Genomic DNA, 19,824 nt, shown 5'->3' with positions numbered 1-19,824 from the left:
AGTACATTTGTCCTCTGAATTTATCATAATTTTAACAAATTACCTCTTAAATTTTTAATTTTAACAATCAACCCACTTATTTTGTAAAATCTAAATTGGATATTCAGTATTATAATTTAATATTTGTAAATTTTTATTCACTTGCTAATGTACATTAAACATTTTTATCAACATTAATTAATGTGATATTTCATTATTTAATATATATATTTTTTAGAATAATGTTAATTCAATTTGAACAATTTTCGATAGAATAAATAATTTGAACATAAGCAAGTGTTATAAAATTTCTATAAAAAAAGTGGTATAAAACTGATATAAAGACTTACTTTATGACGTTGTATGTTCTGTACATAAATTAAAGGGTTATTTTTACCAATTGTCTCAGAGAATATGCACTTCTTTAATTTTGGCCTGTTATTACGGTTTTTGAAAGATACAATTTCAACTTCTCTATAAATAAACTATATACACGTTCAGGCATAATCTAACTAGATTTTGTTTATCGTATTTAATTAACATGTTACTAATGATTATTTCTCATGTGTTTACGCGGTAATACGGTTTTGTTTTTAATTATTATCAGTACGTTTGTGAATTATATTCACATCCATGTGTTGATTAGTGACAAGTGGATACAAGACATGTGGTTTGAGTCTCTTATGCGTTTTGCTGCCATGCGTTGTTTAGCATGTTTTGTATCATCTCGACACATTATTATGCGAGTGTTTATTATTTTTAATTATGCTGTCTAGTTGGAAATTGTCGAAATTATTTTATGTAAACTAGCATAATTACCTAAACTCATATATTAATGTCAAATGATTTGTACAAAGCATGTCTTAACAACTGATATTTAGATCATATTGGTCATAGATGATATTGCTTGGGCCACAACAGGACGAACTTGATATTTTATTGTGTGAGGCCAATCGATTCACCTTACTTAGAATGTTTCAGTAAACTCATTAAATAATAGAAAAATAGTAGAAAATAGGCCAATATAAAAAGCTTAAGAAAGTATATAGGCCAATTTTTAGTTATAGAAATTAATAGGTCATAACTTGTTAAGTTATGGTTCATAACCAGATAAGTTATGGATAAACTTGTCAAGTTATGGTTCATAGTCAGACAAATTATGGACAATTATGGACAATAACTTGTCAAGTTATGGTTCATAACCAGACTGGTTATGAACGAAAACAGTAATTTGGCCTATTTATTAACTCATGTAAACTATTGGCCTATTAATTTTAATTTATCTCAAGTCTTGGTCTATTTCCCTCTTTCTTCCAATTAAAATTAATAGGCCAATAGTTTACATAAGTTAATAAATAGGCCAAATTACTGTTTTCGTCCATAACTTGTCTGGTTATGAACCATAACTTAATAAGTTATTGTCCATAAATCATGATTTTTGTCCATAACTTGTCTGACTATGAACTATAACTTGACAAGTTTGTCCATAACTTATCTGAGTATGAATCATAACTTGACAAGTTATGGCCTATTAATTTCTATAACTAAAAGTTGGCCTATATACTTCCTTAAGCTTTTCATATTGGCCTATTTTCTACTATTTTTAATTTTAATTCATCTCAAGTCTTGACTTATTTTCCTCCCTAAATAATAATTCTCTGTTGTTGTAAGCTTGGCCCAATAGGCTTAGGGCATATTAGATATCACTTGCCATAGACGCGCGCGTTTGCGCGCATTGCAGTAGAAAATAATTTTGTTTTTTAGAAGAAGTTATTAATTTGTATATAATATAAATAGATTATTTGTCTGTATTTATACATGAATATATACATAGGACATTGTTCTATGAAGTTATTTACAATAAATATATATATATATATATATATACAAAATATATATGTATAATATATTGTCATATAAAATTATTTACAATATATATATATACAATTCTTTCTTCTTCTTTGCTGTCGTTAGGGTTAGATCCTCTTCTCTTTTGATCTTCTACAATTTCTTGTTAAATTTTGTTGCAGAATTTTGAAAATTTAATTCTGATTTCTTAATTTTGGAGAGTCAAATTTTGGACTGGTTCCCAATTATGATTAAATTCTTCTCTTCCTTTTTTTTTTTTTTTTGCACTTATCTTTTCTATTTCTTTAATTGATTAAATTTCTGTTTTACTTAATGATTTTTTTGGCCCAAGTTTGATCCTTTTCATTTCCTAGCAATTTTCTCGGCAACCAATTTTTTTGGCCCAAGTTTGATCCTTTTCATCCTGATTAAACAAGTTTTGGGCTTATCTATCTGTTTCTGATTAAACTTAAGTTTTAATTAGCGATTTTTTTTGGCCCAATTTGATCCTTTTCATTTCCTTCTAATTTTCTCGGCAACCAACTTTTTGGCTCAAGTTTGATCCTTTTCATTCTAAATAAAGAGGTTTTTTCTTTCTCAAACTTTTACCTTGAATTACGGAATAAATGACGAAACCAAAAGACCAATTGCCCTTTTCAACGCTTTCAGTCTGTTGGGTTTCTGTTTTATTCTTCATTTTATCTAGATGAGGACCTTATAGTGTAGAGACAGTCCATAAGTAGATTAAATAGTTGGGATTTTTTTTTTCTCTGGTGAAATCTCTGCTTTTTAAACCACAAAAAATGCCATCTGAAATAATGGAACAAAGAGGCGTACCCGCCTCCTCCTACTTCTTTGAAAAAATTTGTTTTCCTTCTAAGGTACTTGTTATTTTATGAAGTTCTCTTTTTTTTTAATCCATATATATATATATATATTATGAAGATCCTCTTCACTAAAGCCTTGGAATAAGTAAAGGTGACAACACACAAAGGAGTAAAAAATCTAGACCAAAAATAAAAGACTATCAGGTGAATTGAAAGAGAGGAGAAGAACAATACCAACAGAGCAATAAAAACTATAATTTATGGTAAAAGTGAAGGAAGAAACAGAGCAATAAGAAAATGATGAAGAATGTTATGAGAGGACAAAAATAAGACAACATAATATTTGTCTTTTTTCTAATATTTTTTTTCCTTCTATGAAACAGCAAAAACAGGATGGTGGAGCTAAAGCTCAGCGTAAAAAAAGAAGCTCAAGACACCTATAAAGAGGTTTTTAATAAAACAGTCAATACGGAAAAAAATAATAATTCACCAAGCATCATGCACTAACTTAGGTTACAAAATTATATACGCATTGGGAGGAAATTGATAATCATGTGCAATTCTAGTGTGTCATTCTATGGTGTCAGAATCTAATTCACAACATCAGTGACAGTTCACAGGTATGTCATTTTATATCATAATTTCATTGTGCAAGGCTTCTCTCTCATAATTCACACACACATGGGATAAGTAAAAATAGGAATATATATACACACACACATGTAAGTAAGAGATAAATAAGCAAGTCAGCATATAAATATCATATACTGAGCAAATACAGAGAAAAACCAAGACAGTTAATAAAGCAGCAAGTGAACACGTAAATATGATATACCTAGCAAATACAGAGGAAAAAAGGACAGATAATAAAAGACAAACAACAGACATTAATAGCCCCACAACAAACCAGTGCATTCAATATCAATAACATAAATGAGCAAGCTATGGATAGAAAGCCTCAGGAGTACCTCGAACGCTACAAATGTTGTATTGAGTCTGAAATATCAGCCAACCAAACGTCACCAGGATAAAAGGATCAGAAAATAAATAGTAGAGAATGAAGTGGAGCAGTAAATGATTGAAGGTAAAATAAGGAAGCAAAAACAGGAGATGCAAGGGAAAGAAATAGGGACATGCATGATAAATCCACAGACACACACATTTTTAAATACAGAAACAGAGAACTAATGAGCAGCCTATAACAAAATCCCACGTAGAAACCCAAAGTCGGTGAGAAAAAACCAAAAGTTAAAATTTCCAAATTAGATAATAAAAAGTAAAATAATAACAATACAGAAAAGGAGAAAGATACATATTTTTTAAACATTAATATAACAATTACCAACATTTTTTGGCCAAATTCTTTAAACGTTTCAGAAAATAGAAAAAAAAATCAATGATTCATTAAATACCTCTGCAGCAAAGTGAGCATAAGCCATCAACGTGGCAAGACAAATCAGTACCATAGACTTTACAGATCATCACCTCAATAAATACAGGCAACCAAAATCAAGATTAATCGGAAACAACACGGAAAATAGAAAAAAAATCAAGGATTCATTAAATACCTCTCTAGCAAAGTGAGCATAAGCCATCAACGTGGCAAGACAAATCAGTACCATACACTTTACAGATCATCACCTCAATAAATACAGGCAACTAAAATCAAGATTAATCGGAAACAACACGGAAAATAGAAAAAAAATAAAGGATTCATTAAATACCTCTGCAGCAAAGTGAGCATAAGCCATCAACGTGGCAAGACAAATCAGTACCATAGACTTTACAAATCATCACCTCAATAAATACAGGCAACTAAAATCAAGATTAATCGGAAACAACACGGAAAATAGAAAAAAAATAAAGGATTCATTAAATACCTCTGCAGCAAAGTGAGCATAAGCCATCAACGTGGCAAGACAAATCAGTACCATAGACTTTACAAATCATCACCTCAATAAAAAAACCCAAATCAAACTTTAGTGAGCATTAAAAAAAATCAGAACAAATGAGATACAAAAGCAAGCCACAAATAAAAATGGTAGAACAATGTCGAAAAACACAAAACAAATCCGAACAGATGAAGCACAAAAACAAATAACGAAGAGAATAATGTAAGTAAACATTAAAACCAGTAAAAAAAAGAAAAAAGAAAAAAGAGGCCAAGTATGTAGTCACTCAAGAACAGATAAAAACCTAAACCAAGACCACAAATGAATTGAGCCTAGAAGCAATCCAAGAAAACCGAAGAGGCCTGCACTAAAACCCAAATCAAACTTCAGTGAGCATTAAAAAAATCAGAACAAATGAGACACAAAAACAAGCCACAAATAAAAATGACAGAACAATGTCGAAAAAAAAAGGGATAAAATCCCAAAATTTCCCCCAAAATCAAAGGAGAAAGACAAAGACAAAAAATGACTGAACATGCAATGCCCTAAAGTTGGACAAAAATCGAACCCAAAACCATAAATCAAGCGAGCACAGAACCAACCAAGGAAAACTCGACAGGCCTGCGCCAACACCCACATGAATCAAAGACCGATCCAACAAAATCACACTAAAAAATCACACCAAAACTGCAAACAAAAATGCCCAAGCAGGATAGAGAAATCAAAATCACTAATCAAACCAGTATAGAGGCAAACAAAGAAAATGGGCCTCTGCCAAAGTCCAAATGAATCAGAGCACCGTAGACCAAAACCACCGGGGAAAATGAAAGCAAAGCCACCGATAAAACTGCCGAAGAAGCCAAAACACAAATCGCACAAAGTAACACCATTTTCTGCAAAATCAAATCCGCCAAAACGGGGCGACAAAAGTGGAGAAAATGAGGACATCGAAGAGGCAAGAAAGGCTAGGGCAAGGGAAACACAAAAAATGGCGAGGCAAAAAATGCTAAACCAAAAAACCCAGAGAAAAGAAGAGAAAAAAAGTAAAAAAAAAAATGAGAAGAAATGAAAGAGGCGGAGGAAATGAGAGAGAGGCAAAGGAAAAATTAGGGCTCCACCGAAGAACTGAAGAGGGAATCGAGGACAAAAGAAAAATTAGGCCTCCACCGGATGCAAAATCACCAAAAAACCAAAGCCCAAAAATCTAGAAAGGAGAAACAACGGGGGCAAAAGCGGGAAAGCAACCCATCACAACGGGTTAAAAGACCAAACCACCCTCGCGCCAGACAAAGGAAGGAGCAGTAAAGCGAGGGCAAAATGGTCACTTCACTGTAGAAGAAACAGTAAACTGAGTCTGCGTGAACAGGAAACCCCAACTCTCCTTTAGTATATTTATAATTTCTAAAAGGTAGTTGTCAGTTTTTACCAATTTATCTTTTTTTTTATTCACATCACTTTCAAGTGATATAAAGTCGATATTACCCTTCATTATATATATTCTCAACTCTTCAGTTAATTATCGATTTAATTAGTGATTAATCATATATAATTATCTATAGTAAAATTGTCTTTTTATTCATTAAAAGTGATTTATTTCAAATTTTTTGATATAAACGGTATAATTGAATGATACTACCACAGAAGTGGTATTTTCCTAATTGGCCCCATATAAATACATCATGTTTTGATAAAATATATTTGACGTGTGAATTAGTACCTATTGAGAGGAGAGACGAGTGAATTTATCACATTTGCCACTTTATAAATTTATTTTATATTGTTAATTGTCTTATAGTCTTGATTCTTATCTATATAGTCCGTACCATTATAACGATAAATTCAAACACCGATAGAGATTTGTTTATCGTATTAATTTACTCGTGCTACAACTAGAAAATGGGTTGATGCTCTTGAGAAAATTTAATCCTGTTGAATTGATAATTGATCATCTACAATTATTATTTGTTTGTATTGTTGTTATTTTTCAACAGGTTATTCAGACATTTGCTGCAATAATCGTCGAAGAAAGACATCTTGTAGATTAGTGATGGTAATCTTAAAGATTACATTTTTAAAAGCCTCAAATATTAGCGAATATGAATCAGAAGATCAACTCTTTAAAAAGATGTTCCTCAAAATTCCCTTTTCAAACTCACCCAAAATCTTAGAGTAATTATGTTACGCTACATGCCACATGTTTTAAGGTTGGATTGACATGTGTCTAGAAGAGTTAAAACACTTACAAAATATACTACAGTTATATATATTATTTAAGGTTCTTTTAATTCGTTGATTTAAATTTTTAATTCGAATTAAGATATGATTTTATGTGAGAATTTTTTATTGTAATAAAAAAATTAAATGTGACTATTTATGAGAGCTTTTTATTATAATAAAACTTAAATTTTAAACTCAAAATAGTGAAATCAACAAGATCTAAATTTTATGTCACGATCAAAATACCACAAATTAAACCAAGGTTTTTTCTCTCTCCTTCTCTTACCTCCCATCCCTTTCCCTCTAACTTCTCAACTGTCTTTGTCTCTCTCTTCTCTCTCTCCTTCTCCCTAACCTCTGCTCCTTCCACCACTGTCACGCTTTACTGGCAACAACCCAGCCGTTGGCCCTCCTCCATCGAGCGCGAAGCTACTCCTCCATCGTCACGTGAAGCCTCTCGTCCTCTGTGCGGGAAGATCTCTCTTCACCGCTATCCTTGTATGGAGGAGATCTGATCTCCGCGCCGGTCTTCCACAGATTCCTCGTTAGAGATTGTTGGAGAGTTTAATCTCCTTCGTGGAAATCTGCCAAAAGTTGACAGTCGCGGTTCAAAAGATCGTTGCCTCCATCTTTTTGTCGCTGTGGAGGAGATTCACCTTGTCGGCTTCCTCGATGATTCCGACTTTGCCGTTCGCTTCCACGACAAGACGCGTTGTTGTTGTTGTTTTTGTTTTTGTTTTTGTTTGGAGTTTGTAAATTCTGATCCGTGGAGTTATGAGTTTGTGGTGTCGCCGGTATTGGCGGATACTGGCTGGTATTTGATTATTATTTTTTTTAGTTTGTGGATTGTAGGATTTGTATTATAATTTTTCAGATATTTTTTCGTGATATTTTTTTTGTGATTTTAATGCTGTTGGTACCGGTGGTTTCCGGCTGATACAAATCGGTATACTGGTCAGATACTTATATCATGGTGATACTGCTCGGTATCATGGCCGGATATTTAGTATCAATGTGGATAATGAATTGTATCATGGTGGATATCATCCTGTATCTAACTTCTTAGGATATATTTAGGGGTTGTTTATTTGTATTTTTTGAGTTATATCTTGATTTAAGTTAAGGTGTATTTGACTTTGTGTTTGGTTGTGCGCATTTTGAGTTATGGTTTAAATTGAGAATCTATTTGAGTTTGTGTTTGAGTGAGTCAAACCTTAAATTTATATTTTAATAGTATTTTAATAAAAACTCAATGATAATGAAAAATTTTAATAGGGTATATGTGTGGGGTTTTATTAATCTCTTCATTGTGAACGCATAGAAAAAAATCATCTCAATCGAAATTAAAATGAAAAAAGTTATGACATTTTTAAGAATAGACTTAAATACTGTTTATTAACTTGAGTTTGAGTTTAGAAACTTGAGTTGAATGAAGAACTTGAACTTAAATTTTAGCCTCAAATTTAAGTTAAAATTTAAATTCAAACTCAAATTTTATAAAAGAATATAAACTTAAATAAAATTATAACTTGAGTTCAAATTTTGTTTGAGTCGGAGGGCAAATGAATTGAGGCATTAGTATTCTAAATAAGTGTGTTGGTTGTGATATTTTTTGTAATTAGTTTTTTTTTTGGGAGAAAGAGGGAAATAGGTCAGGACTTGAGATGAATTAAAATTAATAGGCCAATAGTTTACATAAGTTAATAAATAGGCTAAATTATTATTTTTATTCATAATTTGTCTGGTTATGAACTATAACTTGATAAGTTATTGTCCATAATTTACGGTTTTTGTCCATAACCTGTCTGGCTATAAATCATAACTTGACAAATTTATCCATAATTTATATGATTATAAACTATAATTTAATAAATTATGATCTATTAATTTTTATAATTAAAAATTGATCTATACTTTCTTAAACTTTTCTGGGCCTATTTTATACTATTTCCGTTTTTTTTTCAACGCCGATCCAAGGCTTGTTTTTAATTGGGCCCATTCACCATTTAAAGGCCCGTGAAGGACCAGATAGACATAGACGTACATCACCGTTCAAGAACTTTCTAGACACTACACCCAAAACATATATATAAGGAAGAGCTAAAACGAATTCGTTTACTACCCAGGACTTCCTTCAAAATCTTGAGCCCTACACTTCCCGACTTCCATTTCCATTAGAAAGCAATCAAAAAGTGTAACAGAAGAATAATGGCTACTTTAGATGAAACTCCTTCTGCTAAGAGATGGCTTCCTCTTGAAGCTAATCCCGATGTTATGAACCAGGTGATTTTTCTTTTTCTTTACCCTTATTTTCTCATTCCTCTTTTCGTATGCCTAATCTATTCGATCTTACACTTAAGATTCAATTTAATCTCTGTTTGGCTCCTTGGAAACACCTTGTAACAGAAAATTTGAAGAAAAGAAAGCATGTATTTTTTTAGTTTTGATTTGATTTTCGTTTCGTTCCTGTAAAATATTCGAGTCCCTTTTTTTTTCCAAGGTATATTACGAGTTTCTTTAGCTTGGAAACCGAAATTAGGGCTAGAGTTTATTCGGTTTTTTTGGGAGAAATGAAATAATTCATTTTTCTGGATCGTAGGGTTTTTAATCTGAAAGGTCGCTTCGAGGAAAGGAAATTTTTATCTTTTTTTTTTTTTTTAGTTTGTGAGGGAAAGTATTATCCATCCTCAGAAAATTTTGGCCTTTTTGGTTTGAAATTGAGAGATGCAACAGTAATTGGAAGGAGACATCGCTTTTGTAAAATGCTGTTTGGTTGCTGAGAAATTAATTTGGGAACGAAAAACTTTAAACTTGGAGAAGCAATATTCGACTGAACTTGGCCTAATCGGAGATTTGGCTCATTAGGTGTTTGTTTCTATGTTTTCTGAGAAATTAGTATAGAGTGTGTCGTAAATATACGAGCTTGGGTTTTTTTTTGTTTTTTTGTTTTTGTTTTTTTTTTAAAGAAGGCTGTTTAACACTACTTTGAGTTTAGGAAGTGAACGAAACTAACTAAAAAAAAAAAAAGAAGAAGGAATTTTAAACTTTTAATCGCGATACTGATGATTTTTTCCTGATTGAAAAAATAAAAATAAAAAAGAAAAGAAAAGAAAAGGAGTGTCGAACTTATGAGTTAGGGGAGCTTTTAGCGAGTCGAAATCTGTTGTCTTATCCCTTTTGTTGTCACACTAATTAAGATTTCCCACATTATGTATATTGTTAGCTTCTTCCAAAAATGCTATTTGTGAGCCTGACTTTTGTTTATTTATTTATTTATTATTCTTTTTTTCACTTTGTGAAAACAACGTTCTTCAAAAGACAAAGAAGGATGGACTTCAGATTACAGGTTGTTAGGGACATAATTACTAATGTAAATATGGAAAATACATAGATTATGTTCGCTTGTTAGTTATTATTTGTATCATGCAGTTCCTATGGGGCCTGGGTCTTCCAGAGACTGAGGCAGAGTGCTGTGATGTGTATGGCTTGGATGAAGAACTTCTGGAATTGGTCCCAAAGCCTGTACTAGCTGTGCTATTTCTTTATCCCATAACCTCACAGGTTTATGTCTTACTTGACTTTGGTGTTTAGAAATGTTTCTATTCTTCGGAATGACTACATTGTGGTCATTTGATAAATTTTCAATTGCTCTCAGAGTGAAGAAGAGCGCATGCTACAGGAAAATGAAATAAAGGTGAGTAGTGTTGACATTTGATCTTGGCGTCTGTAGAACTAGAAGTGTTTTATTTGTAGAACTTGGTTTATGTTTTTCTCCCTTTCTGAATAGTACTTGTATTTCTTTAGAATATTACAACAGTAATAACTTGTCAGATAACAGAAGTGTTGGTTTATCACTTTCTTACTACTCTAGCTTTTTCAATTTTTTGGTTGGCTTTCATAAATTCACAATAAGTGGTGCTGTAGGAACCTACTGGTGGAGTGTATTATATGAGACAAACTGTGGGCAATGCTTGTGGAACAATTGGACTTCTTCATGCTGTCGGAAATATCACTTCAAAGATCAAGCTTGGTGTGTGTATATAGTTTTCTTTTTCACAGATGAGTGTGCTTTGCATGTGTGTGGTTATTTTTCTTTCCTATTACTAGTAGTATAGAATACGTGCATAGGCATAAAAATACACAGTAAATTTTTGCCTGTGTTTTGTACAATCTCACAAAACTTGCTGACCAGGTTTTCATAAGTTCTAATGAAAATTAAAAAAGTCTTGCTCAATAGGGTTGTTCAGAAAAACTTTTTGGGGGAGAAAAACAGTATGTGAAAATTAAAACACAGAGGGCGGTGGCAAATCCTAGGACTAGAACATTGTATTGGTTGTGAATTCACTAGAAAATATCTAATTGTCCTTTGGTTCCCCTGTTTTGTTAAAAAAATGAAAAGCTGCTCATGTTATGACCAACGAGTTTGAGACTCTTAAGAAACATTAAAATAAATAAGTGAGCTATGAAATGTAATAGAACTAAAAAATATTGAACGAGTTCCTTGGAGATCTGAGACGGATGCTTGTCTTTCTAGCTGCTTCTAGTAAACTGGGAGACAACGACATGTGTCTGCCCCTAGAAATTTAAACGTGTCCAATTTTTATTTAATTTTTTTAATTGGAAAGCTTTGGTATCTATGTTGTGGCCTTCAATGCCGTCTGTTGTAAAAGTTGAGCTTACTTTCTTAAAAAAAAATGCAGCTTTTCTTGGAAACATTTTTCCCATTACCGGTTGTTTTATTGTTGATTTACTTTTTATCAGGCTAACTCTTTGTTACGATGTCTACATGTTATTTTCAGTTGAGGGATCATTCTTGGATAAGTTTTTTAAAACTACTGCAAATATGGATGCCTTGCAGGTTCTTCTTTTTCTTTTTTCTTGCACTTACTGACTCGTTACATCTTATTTTGGTTGATGTCATACCTACACGGTTGCCTGAAAGCTTACTGATTTATACTTTCCATATTTGTTCAGAGGGCACAATTTCTTGAGAATGACACAGAGATTGAAGTTGCTCATTCAGTTGCAGTTACTGCTGGCGACACAGAGGTAAAATTTCCGTTGGTATATACTGTATAATGAGGCAATTCAATAGGTTCCTATTACGAGGTAAACATAGAGATTAGTTACTTTTAAAGTGCAAATTAGTTGAGCTAGCCCAATAGTTCGGATTGAGCTCATTTGTCCCCTTATTTTTGTCCCCCCATAAAATATTTCAACAGTCTTGACTTTTTAATTGATGTGATATGAAATTTTAATTGACATGATATTATTTTGGAGAGAAAATTACAGATTTTGTCTCTTTAAGTACCTGACTTACAAAAAGTACCCCTTTTAAAAAACTCTACCCCTTAACTAGGTCTAGTCTAAAAGGTAGAAAAATATGGGCTAATGTTAAGGGGTAGAAATAAAATGGGGTTACATTTCAAGGGGTATTTTTAAAAATTGCCCAAGTTTTTGCTTCTTCCATCTTACCACATTTCCTGTACAGGCTTCAGACAATGTGAACACTCATTTCATCTGCTTCACATGCGTGGATGGTATGTAGTTTATTGGGTACTTCTCATCTCTGCCTCACACTCTTGCCTGTTATTCCATATATGCATGGAAAATAAAGATTTTTTTTTTTTTAAAATCTTTCTTGTGGAAAGAAACAAAGTGCAGTTTTCTGAAATGATGAGAAATTCTGTCATAAATTCCTAGGTATTTTGATTAATCTGTAAATCCTTTTGGCAGGAACACTTTACGAGCTTGATGGAAGAAAGACGGGACCGATTCCTCATGGTGCATCTTCACCGGATACTCTACTGAATGTATGTACCTGTTAATTTTTTAAGTTAAATTCCTTGCCATTTGGAGTTGGGGTAACTTTAGTGTACTGGTTTTGATTATCTGCATATATTATCCCTTACTGTTTGGTAACATTTACTATGATAAGATCATTATAATATTTTCATTTTTCTTTTTGTTTAATAGGGTGCGGCTAAAGTCATAAAGGGGATGATCGAAAAGAATCCTGACTCACTCAACTTCAATGTCATTGCCATTTCGAAGAAAGATGGTGGTGCTTTTTAATGTTGTAGGTCTGAAATCACAAGTGTACCTTATAAACGTTGAAATTGTAATGCCGTAATTACGGCCCTTAAATGTTATTTATTTATTTAGTTTGGTTATGTGCTAGTAAAACACCATAAGCTCGTGTGAAGTTGTCAGGTGGCTACTTAGTGTGGCATGGAGTTATAACGACATCCAGAAAAGATGGATTAATTCCCAATGTCAACATCAAAGCAATTGGTTTGTTTTTTGAACTTTGTTTTATCTTTTAGACAGATGGGTAAATATCTCCATGGATGTGCTTTTCAAGGAAGTGTTGGGCATTTACATTTGTTTCATTGAAATAATTTCAAGTCCAAAAGTAAAACGTACATGTAATTAAAATAAACATATGGTTGGCTAACCAATTATCAACCTAGAGGAAATATGGTGGCACGCATGCCACCCAATTTTCTTGTGTTAAGATTCACGCCTTTACTTTTTGTGGTTCAGATTTATGGTACTTATTTTTCTATTTTTACTGCTTCTAAATGACTAAACTCAAATCTTAAAACAAATTATCTCTCCTCTCTCTCAAATCTCTCATCTTCTCCGATTTCTCTCTTCGCACCTAGTGCCCTAGAGGTCAAGCCTTAGGCCTATAAGCCTCACGCCTCAATATTACAACCTTTGGAGTTGAATTCAGATTTCAGACCTCCCAAAAAAATAAAATGTCCAAAATATATATTTTCTTCTCTTCCATTTCTTTTCTCATCAGCACTGTAAATAGAGAGTACATAACCAATTCAAATTGCACAAATTAATAATCAAAACTAACCCACTAAGAATACATGTTAAGCAATAACAAAAAAGAACAACTAAAAGCACTTTTGTTAAGTATCTTATTAAATTAAGAAGAACTTGTCCAATCAAAATACAATTAACAAACGTTACAAATAATAAAATGACAAAATAATTAAATAACATTACATTTTTGGTACGTAACATCTCAGCCCTTGGTTCTAGTCCATTTTGAAAAGTTTTAACCAAAAAAAAAATAAAAAATAGAGTTCAGATAGAGCTTCTCGGTGACTTTCGGCTCCCATCCCCAGCTGCGGAACGTCAGCGCGCCGGCGACCGTACGAAGGCCGTTGCGTCAGCCCTTCCCACCGATCCTCCGCGCATTTTTTGCCGTCGTGCGAGGCGATTTCATGCCACCTGCAAGGCAAGCTCCTCCGTGGTTGGTTTTCTGTTTGTAATTTTTGTTTGAAGTTGAATTTGGGTTGACTATAAGTTGGGATTTTGTGGTTGAAAAACCAAGTCTTTGAGGAGATGTGAAGGTTTCTGTTATAAACTATAATCGTTCATTTCCCTTTGCTTCTATTTCTATGATGGGATTTCATTGATTTTACAAAATCTCAAAATGGGTTGCTTCGGAATAGAAATCTTATCTTAGCTCGTCGGTTAGTATTACTCTATCCATTTGGGTTATGTGCTTGTTATAATTTGCAAAATGGGTTGCCAAAAGTGTAGTGACTAGGAGAAGGAGAATTTCGTAAGTTTCTGCCCGAGCTTGCGGTTGTTGACTATGAGAATTAAAAGAGCTTTAATTGTGTGTGTCATTTTTTGTGAAGTTGAAGTTGGGTTTAGGAATTATTGAAGTTCTGTGTTTGCAATTTTTATTTCGAGTTTAATTATGAAATAGAAATTAGTTTATGGAACTCCTTTTATTGTGGAATCTGTTGATAATCGATTGATGTTTTTGGACTTTGATTGTTGAAAATTGCTATTGTGATAGTTTTGTGTTTAGCTATTTGTGATTCTTTTGTTGATTATTTCACTATTTTTGGAGATTGATATTTTTTGTAAATTGGGTTGTGTGATCATTTAGATATTGTTAGAAGTTCAAATTTGTAAGATTTTTGTGAGATTTGTGAAATTAGCTTGATATTTGTTGGAAATCGGTATGATCATGGTGTTCTAAAGTGTTTGAAAATACTTTATCTTCATACTCTGACTTATGTAGTTTTGGACATTACTATTATATTAATGTTTTTTTTTCCTTAGGACTATTATGGGTTATGTAATTTTTATCTTCATACTATGACTTATTTTGGACTATAACTATTATATTCATGTTTTTTTAATATTTAAAATATTTTTCATAATGCTACTGAATGTGAGAATATTTTTCATAAAATTGATTTTCAAATACCATCTGATAGTGTTTTAGTCTTTTGGTCTTTTTTTTTTTTTTTTTTCTTTTTGTTTTTTTTTTTTTTTTTTTTTTTTTTTTACCGTCCTACAAGTGCACGGGGATTAAATTGATACATAGTTTTTATATCTAAACAATAACTTTATGGTTTGTTTAAAAAAGGGACAAATTGAAAAAAGTTGAAAATAAGAGACATATTTATGTAATTATAGTCGGTTTAGTTTATTTTAGTCTGTCTCTTCCGTTTAATCTAACATCTTCATTATGATTGACGTTTCCGTTATAAAAATCGACTATGATTGAATTGATGAGTACATTTTTTTCTGCAGATAAGAACAACACAAAATCTCTACTCTGCTTTTTCATTACCTCTCACTGAGCTCGCAAAACTTCCTCAGGCTCTCCAAAATTATTACTTGAATTCAATCTTTTCAGCTGCCGAAACCCCAAAAGCATAAAAAGAAGAATCAATGCATGCTTCAAGGATTCTTCGCAGGTCGATTTGCCATTATATAGTGGGAAAACATAATTCTCTCCAATCCTTTTCGGCAATCCAAGAGAACTACTCACTCACTCTTAATCCCCAAAAATGTCTTCACCAAAGTTGCAGAACTCTCATCTTGGAACCCACGTCGTCTCAGTTCGTCAAACTTAACAGACTCTCCGACTTGGATTCTGGTTAACTCTACAAAAACTCAATCGTTCCCCAATTAATTTCCATTTTTTGTCGGAATGCAAAAACCCCAATTGGATTTGTGTTTGCTTGTTTGATCTATAGGAATTGTTGAAGTTAGTTTGGACAGGCCTGAGACGAAGAATGCCATTGGGAAAGATCTGCTGAGAGGATTTAAAAATGCACTTGAAGAGATCAGTACTGATTCCTCTGCTCATGTCATGTTGATCCGTAGTTCAGTTCCCAAGGTGTTCTGTGCAGGGGCTGATTTGAAGGTAAAGGCATAGACCTTTTGTTTTCTTTACCATCTGATTCTCTGACTTTGCATATCAAGTTCTAGATATATATATATATATATATATATATATTGCGTTTTCGTAGGTAAAAAAAAAAAATTTATGTAGTAATGAACGGTCAGATAACGTTATAAATATTTGATAGATCTAAACTGCACTCTTCTGGTAGGGTATTTTTCTTCCCATATGAAAGAATTTTTTTCCTGTTATGGCCCTAATGATGGGCGTTGAGTTAATATGTAGATTCTACTGGTAGGACATTTTCACACCAAACAAAAGGATTCTTTTCTGTTATGGCCCTGCATGACTTGATATGTGGGAAAGGTGTGAAATGGCATCAATACTGGAACAAGTAGTTTTGGGAAATCTTTCTGTAATATATATAAATACACACACACACACACACAGGAAAAAGACTTGGGATATATTTGGGGGTTGCTCTTATGCTGTTTTTCTTTCTATGAGGCATTGAACTAAATACATGATTTTGGTAAAACTTTCATTTAGCCCCGTTGATAATGTTCCCAAGAAGCTAGTTTACTCTATGCCAGCTCATGCAATCAGCATGTTTTTGGTTTTCAATAAACAATTAAGAGATTACTTAGGAATCCCTGAGAAATTTGGAAACCAAAGCTGAATCGCTCTCTTCTCACATCTTTGTGAGATTGTATTTGTACAAGAGGTGATAATATATGCATTAATAGTAGCTCTTGGCTGTTGATTGGATTGGCAGGAACGCAAGAGACAGAGTGCGTCTGAGGTTCAATCTTTTGTAAACTCATTGCGCTCCACATTCTCATTTTTAGAGGTCGATTCCCCTTATTCACCTATGTATTTGTTATCAATTACTTTTCTCTTGCCATGAAGTTGCAATAGAATGATACATCAGAACTCGGTTGGACGTGATTTTGATGAACTGCAAATGGGCTTTTTTATGTAGCTGATACTTTGTAATTTCACGCCTTCGGAAAGTAGCCTCTTTGCTTGTGTTTTGCGGATTAGATGCTTAAAAGTAGATTTACACTCGGTTCTTCTTATTAGATTTTCAAGGATGGGGGTTTTGATAGTATCTAAGATGTGCTGTGGAATAATTAAAAAATGCTTGAACCAAAGGTTTTGCAATTATTTATCAGTTGCGTTGAGCTTTTGAAATCCTTTATTCAGGCACTTGGTATACCTACTATTGCTGTCATTGAAGGTGCTGCATTGGGTGGTGGACTTGAAATGGCTCTATCATGTGATCTCCGAATATGTGGTAAACCTGAGTTTAACATTCCCATATTTAGCTTGATCATGTTAAGTGAAAGTTTGGCTACTTAGACGAGGTGTAGTTATCAGACTGATTGTTTCCCACCTCGAATGGCTCAGGAGAAGAAGCCGTACTGGGATTGCCAGAAACAGGACTTGCTATAATTCCCGGGTATGTGCTATATACCATTTCTCAACATCTTAGTTGAACGGTTCCTGACCTTTTCCTCCAAAAGAACGCATTTTGCTCAAGATAGAAGTCTTTCCATCAATGTTTTGATCTTTTTGTATGTATTTCTCTATTCTTTGGACAGTCCTGATCACCCTTTTCCACAAACCTGCCTTTCACAGGGCGGGTGGGACACAGCGGCTTCCTAGATTGGTCGGAAAAGCCAAAGCTAAGGAACTTATATTCACCGGCAGGAGGATTAGTGGCATGGCTGCATTGTCTATTGGTGCATTTTCTTACCATCTACTTTGCTTTTATTAATTAATTTATTTTTTTTATACTAATTTATAACGAAAAAGTACACCCTGCTTCAGGCCTCGTCAATTACTGTGTTCCTGCTGGCGAAGCTCATCAAAAAGCACTCGAAATTGCTCGGGAAATAAATGAAAAGGTACCACTAAATTGTGCTGTTGGAGCTGCGAAATTGTCGTCTGTATCTTGTATTAACGCATATATTGCATTTAAACCAACAAAATCTCTCTCAAGTCTGACGAACTATAACATGTAAACAATTCATACTCAAGCACATACTCTCTAAGTATGAGTTGACTAGTATTGCTCGTTGTGTTTACCCATAATACTTTTCGCAGGGTCCAATAGCAATAAGAATGGCGAAGAGGGCCATTAACGATGGACTGGAGGTAAACACGGTTTCAGGCATGGCAGTAGAACAGGATTGCTACGGACAACTCTTGGACACAACAGATCGTTTGGAAGGCCTCGCGGCATTTGCTGAGAAGCGGAAACCAAAGTACACTGGAGAATAAAATCATAGTTGATATAGATCTTTATTTGGTGTTAACTATTCGAGATTCAGCAGCAGCAGCAACAACAAAAGTTTCCTTTTCTAAATAATTTGTTTATCGTATATTGTCTTTAATTTCATTTAGTTTCCAGTTCTTGCTAGTTTCCTATTCCTAGCCTCAACAAGTCCTATGTATATGAGTGTAATTGGATTATTATAATCACAACTCATCAATAAAATTTCAAACTTATTGGAGTTTAATCAATTATTCTCTGGTAGCTGGACAGATTCGAGCGATAACTTGATGAGTTTACGGAGAACCTTTGGCAGGTACGCAGACATTTGCTGCAATATTGTTCGAGGAAGACATGGAGTTAGGGTTGTACAATTTTAGATGACCGGGGAATATTTTGTTTGCATATTTCCTTTTACTGTTTCGGTAACATTTAACTACAGTCACACACGTCATGATCTATAAGAATCCCGACTCACTTGTACTTGTAATGCTTTAATAGTACTTAAATCTGATCTTTTTTTTTTTTTTTTTAAGCTTGGCAGTTTTTTGGTTTTGGTTATGTGTTAGTCAACAAATATCATAAGCACATGAAGTTATCATGGAATTTTCATGTGGCTAATAAACGTTACATGGAGTAATAATGACATCCAAAAAAGATGTGGAATCCTCCAAATTGAAGTCATAATGGTGATGACTAGTGCTGGAATTTCAAGTCGGCAGGCTGCCTGAAGCCCGAATTTTTTCGGGCTCGGGCGGGCAGGCCCAATTCTCGCCCGTCCAAGTAAGAAATTCGGGTTCGGGCTTAGGCGGCCCGAATTTGACATGTGCACCTTTGCCCGCCGCCGTCTAACCACTGTATACCGCCGTCCGCGGGATTTTTTTGAATTTTTCCGACCATGCCCGAACTGCCCGACCCGAAAATTGGGTGTGCCCGAATTGCCCGACTCGCTGCCCGAAAACTCAAACGGCTGTTTTTTTTTTTTGAATTTTGCCCGAAATTTTCCCGCATGCCTGAATTGCCCGAGGTGCCCGAATACCCGAAAACGGCAAGTTTTTGAATTTGTACCCGAATTCTGCCCGAAAACCCGAGGTGCCTGAAAACGGCTAGTTTTTTGAATTTCTGCCCGAAAACCCGAGTTGCCCGAATACCCGAAAACGGCTAGTTTTTTTTTTTTTAATTTTGCCCGAAAACCCGAGCTGCTCGAGTTTGCCCGACTGCCCGATGCCCGAATTTCAAAAAACTAGTCATTTTATCCCTTTTTTTTTTGAAAAAAAATCATTTTTTAACCCCAAAATTTCCCTATAAATACCCCCCATCCCTCACACATTTTTCTCACTCAAACTTTCTCAATCCCTCTCAATCTCTCTCAATTTCTCTCAATCTCTCTCAATCTCTCTCAATTTCTCTCAAGCTCTCTCAATCTCTCTCACAATTTTTCTAAATCTCTCTCTCTATCAAATTCATCTTATTTTTTTATAATGGATCCTTTTGGTTATAGTGGTATTCCCATTGATGCCCAACACAATGTAGAAGAAGGACAATTTCCCACTAATGAGTTTGTTACGCAGCAAATGCAATCTACTAATCCAAGCCATGGTGGACGTA

General features: G+C 33.8%; 2 protein-coding genes across 4 annotated transcripts; both read left to right on the top strand.

Annotated features, from left to right (window-relative positions):
* The first annotated feature begins 8,871 nt into the window (after positions 1 to 8,871).
* Positions 8,872 to 13,004, top strand: LOC21406768 (ubiquitin carboxyl-terminal hydrolase 3). The gene is made up of 9 exons (XM_024171123.1): positions 8,872 to 9,046; positions 10,193 to 10,324; positions 10,419 to 10,457; positions 10,688 to 10,793; positions 11,563 to 11,621; positions 11,738 to 11,812; positions 12,255 to 12,303; positions 12,500 to 12,576; positions 12,740 to 13,004. Exons 1-9 carry the CDS (start codon positions 8,972 to 8,974, stop codon positions 12,836 to 12,838), a joined length of 711 nt encoding a protein of 236 aa, XP_024026891.1. The 5' UTR covers positions 8,872 to 8,971; the 3' UTR covers positions 12,839 to 13,004.
* An 815-nt stretch (positions 13,005 to 13,819) lies between these two features.
* On the top strand, positions 13,820 to 18,423 carry LOC112093167 (probable enoyl-CoA hydratase 2, mitochondrial). 3 transcript variants are annotated; one of them, XM_024171107.1, is made up of 9 exons: positions 13,820 to 14,036; positions 15,341 to 15,689; positions 15,790 to 15,959; positions 16,714 to 16,788; positions 17,145 to 17,235; positions 17,349 to 17,400; positions 17,580 to 17,683; positions 17,772 to 17,848; positions 18,048 to 18,423. In XM_024171107.1, the coding sequence occupies exons 2-9, from the start codon at positions 15,482 to 15,484 to the stop codon at positions 18,222 to 18,224; spliced, it is 954 nt and encodes a 317-aa protein (XP_024026875.1). In that variant the 5' UTR covers positions 13,820 to 14,036; positions 15,341 to 15,481; the 3' UTR covers positions 18,225 to 18,423. The 3 variants fall into 3 exon arrangements, with proteins under 3 accessions (XP_024026875.1, XP_024026877.1, XP_024026876.1); XM_024171108.1 differs by lacking the exon at positions 13,820 to 14,036 and adding an exon at positions 14,189 to 14,259; XM_024171109.1 differs by lacking the exon at positions 16,714 to 16,788.
* The last annotated feature ends 1,401 nt before the right edge of the window (positions 18,424 to 19,824 follow it).

The sequence above is a fragment of the Morus notabilis genome, unplaced genomic scaffold (genome assembly GCF_000414095.1).
Source record: "Morus notabilis unplaced genomic scaffold, ASM41409v2 Scaffold789, whole genome shotgun sequence".
In the NCBI taxonomy this organism is placed as follows: Eukaryota; Viridiplantae; Streptophyta; class Magnoliopsida; order Rosales; family Moraceae; genus Morus; species Morus notabilis.
Note: the sequence above shows the minus strand (reverse complement) of the source record. Positions and strands in the feature narration are given on the sequence as shown.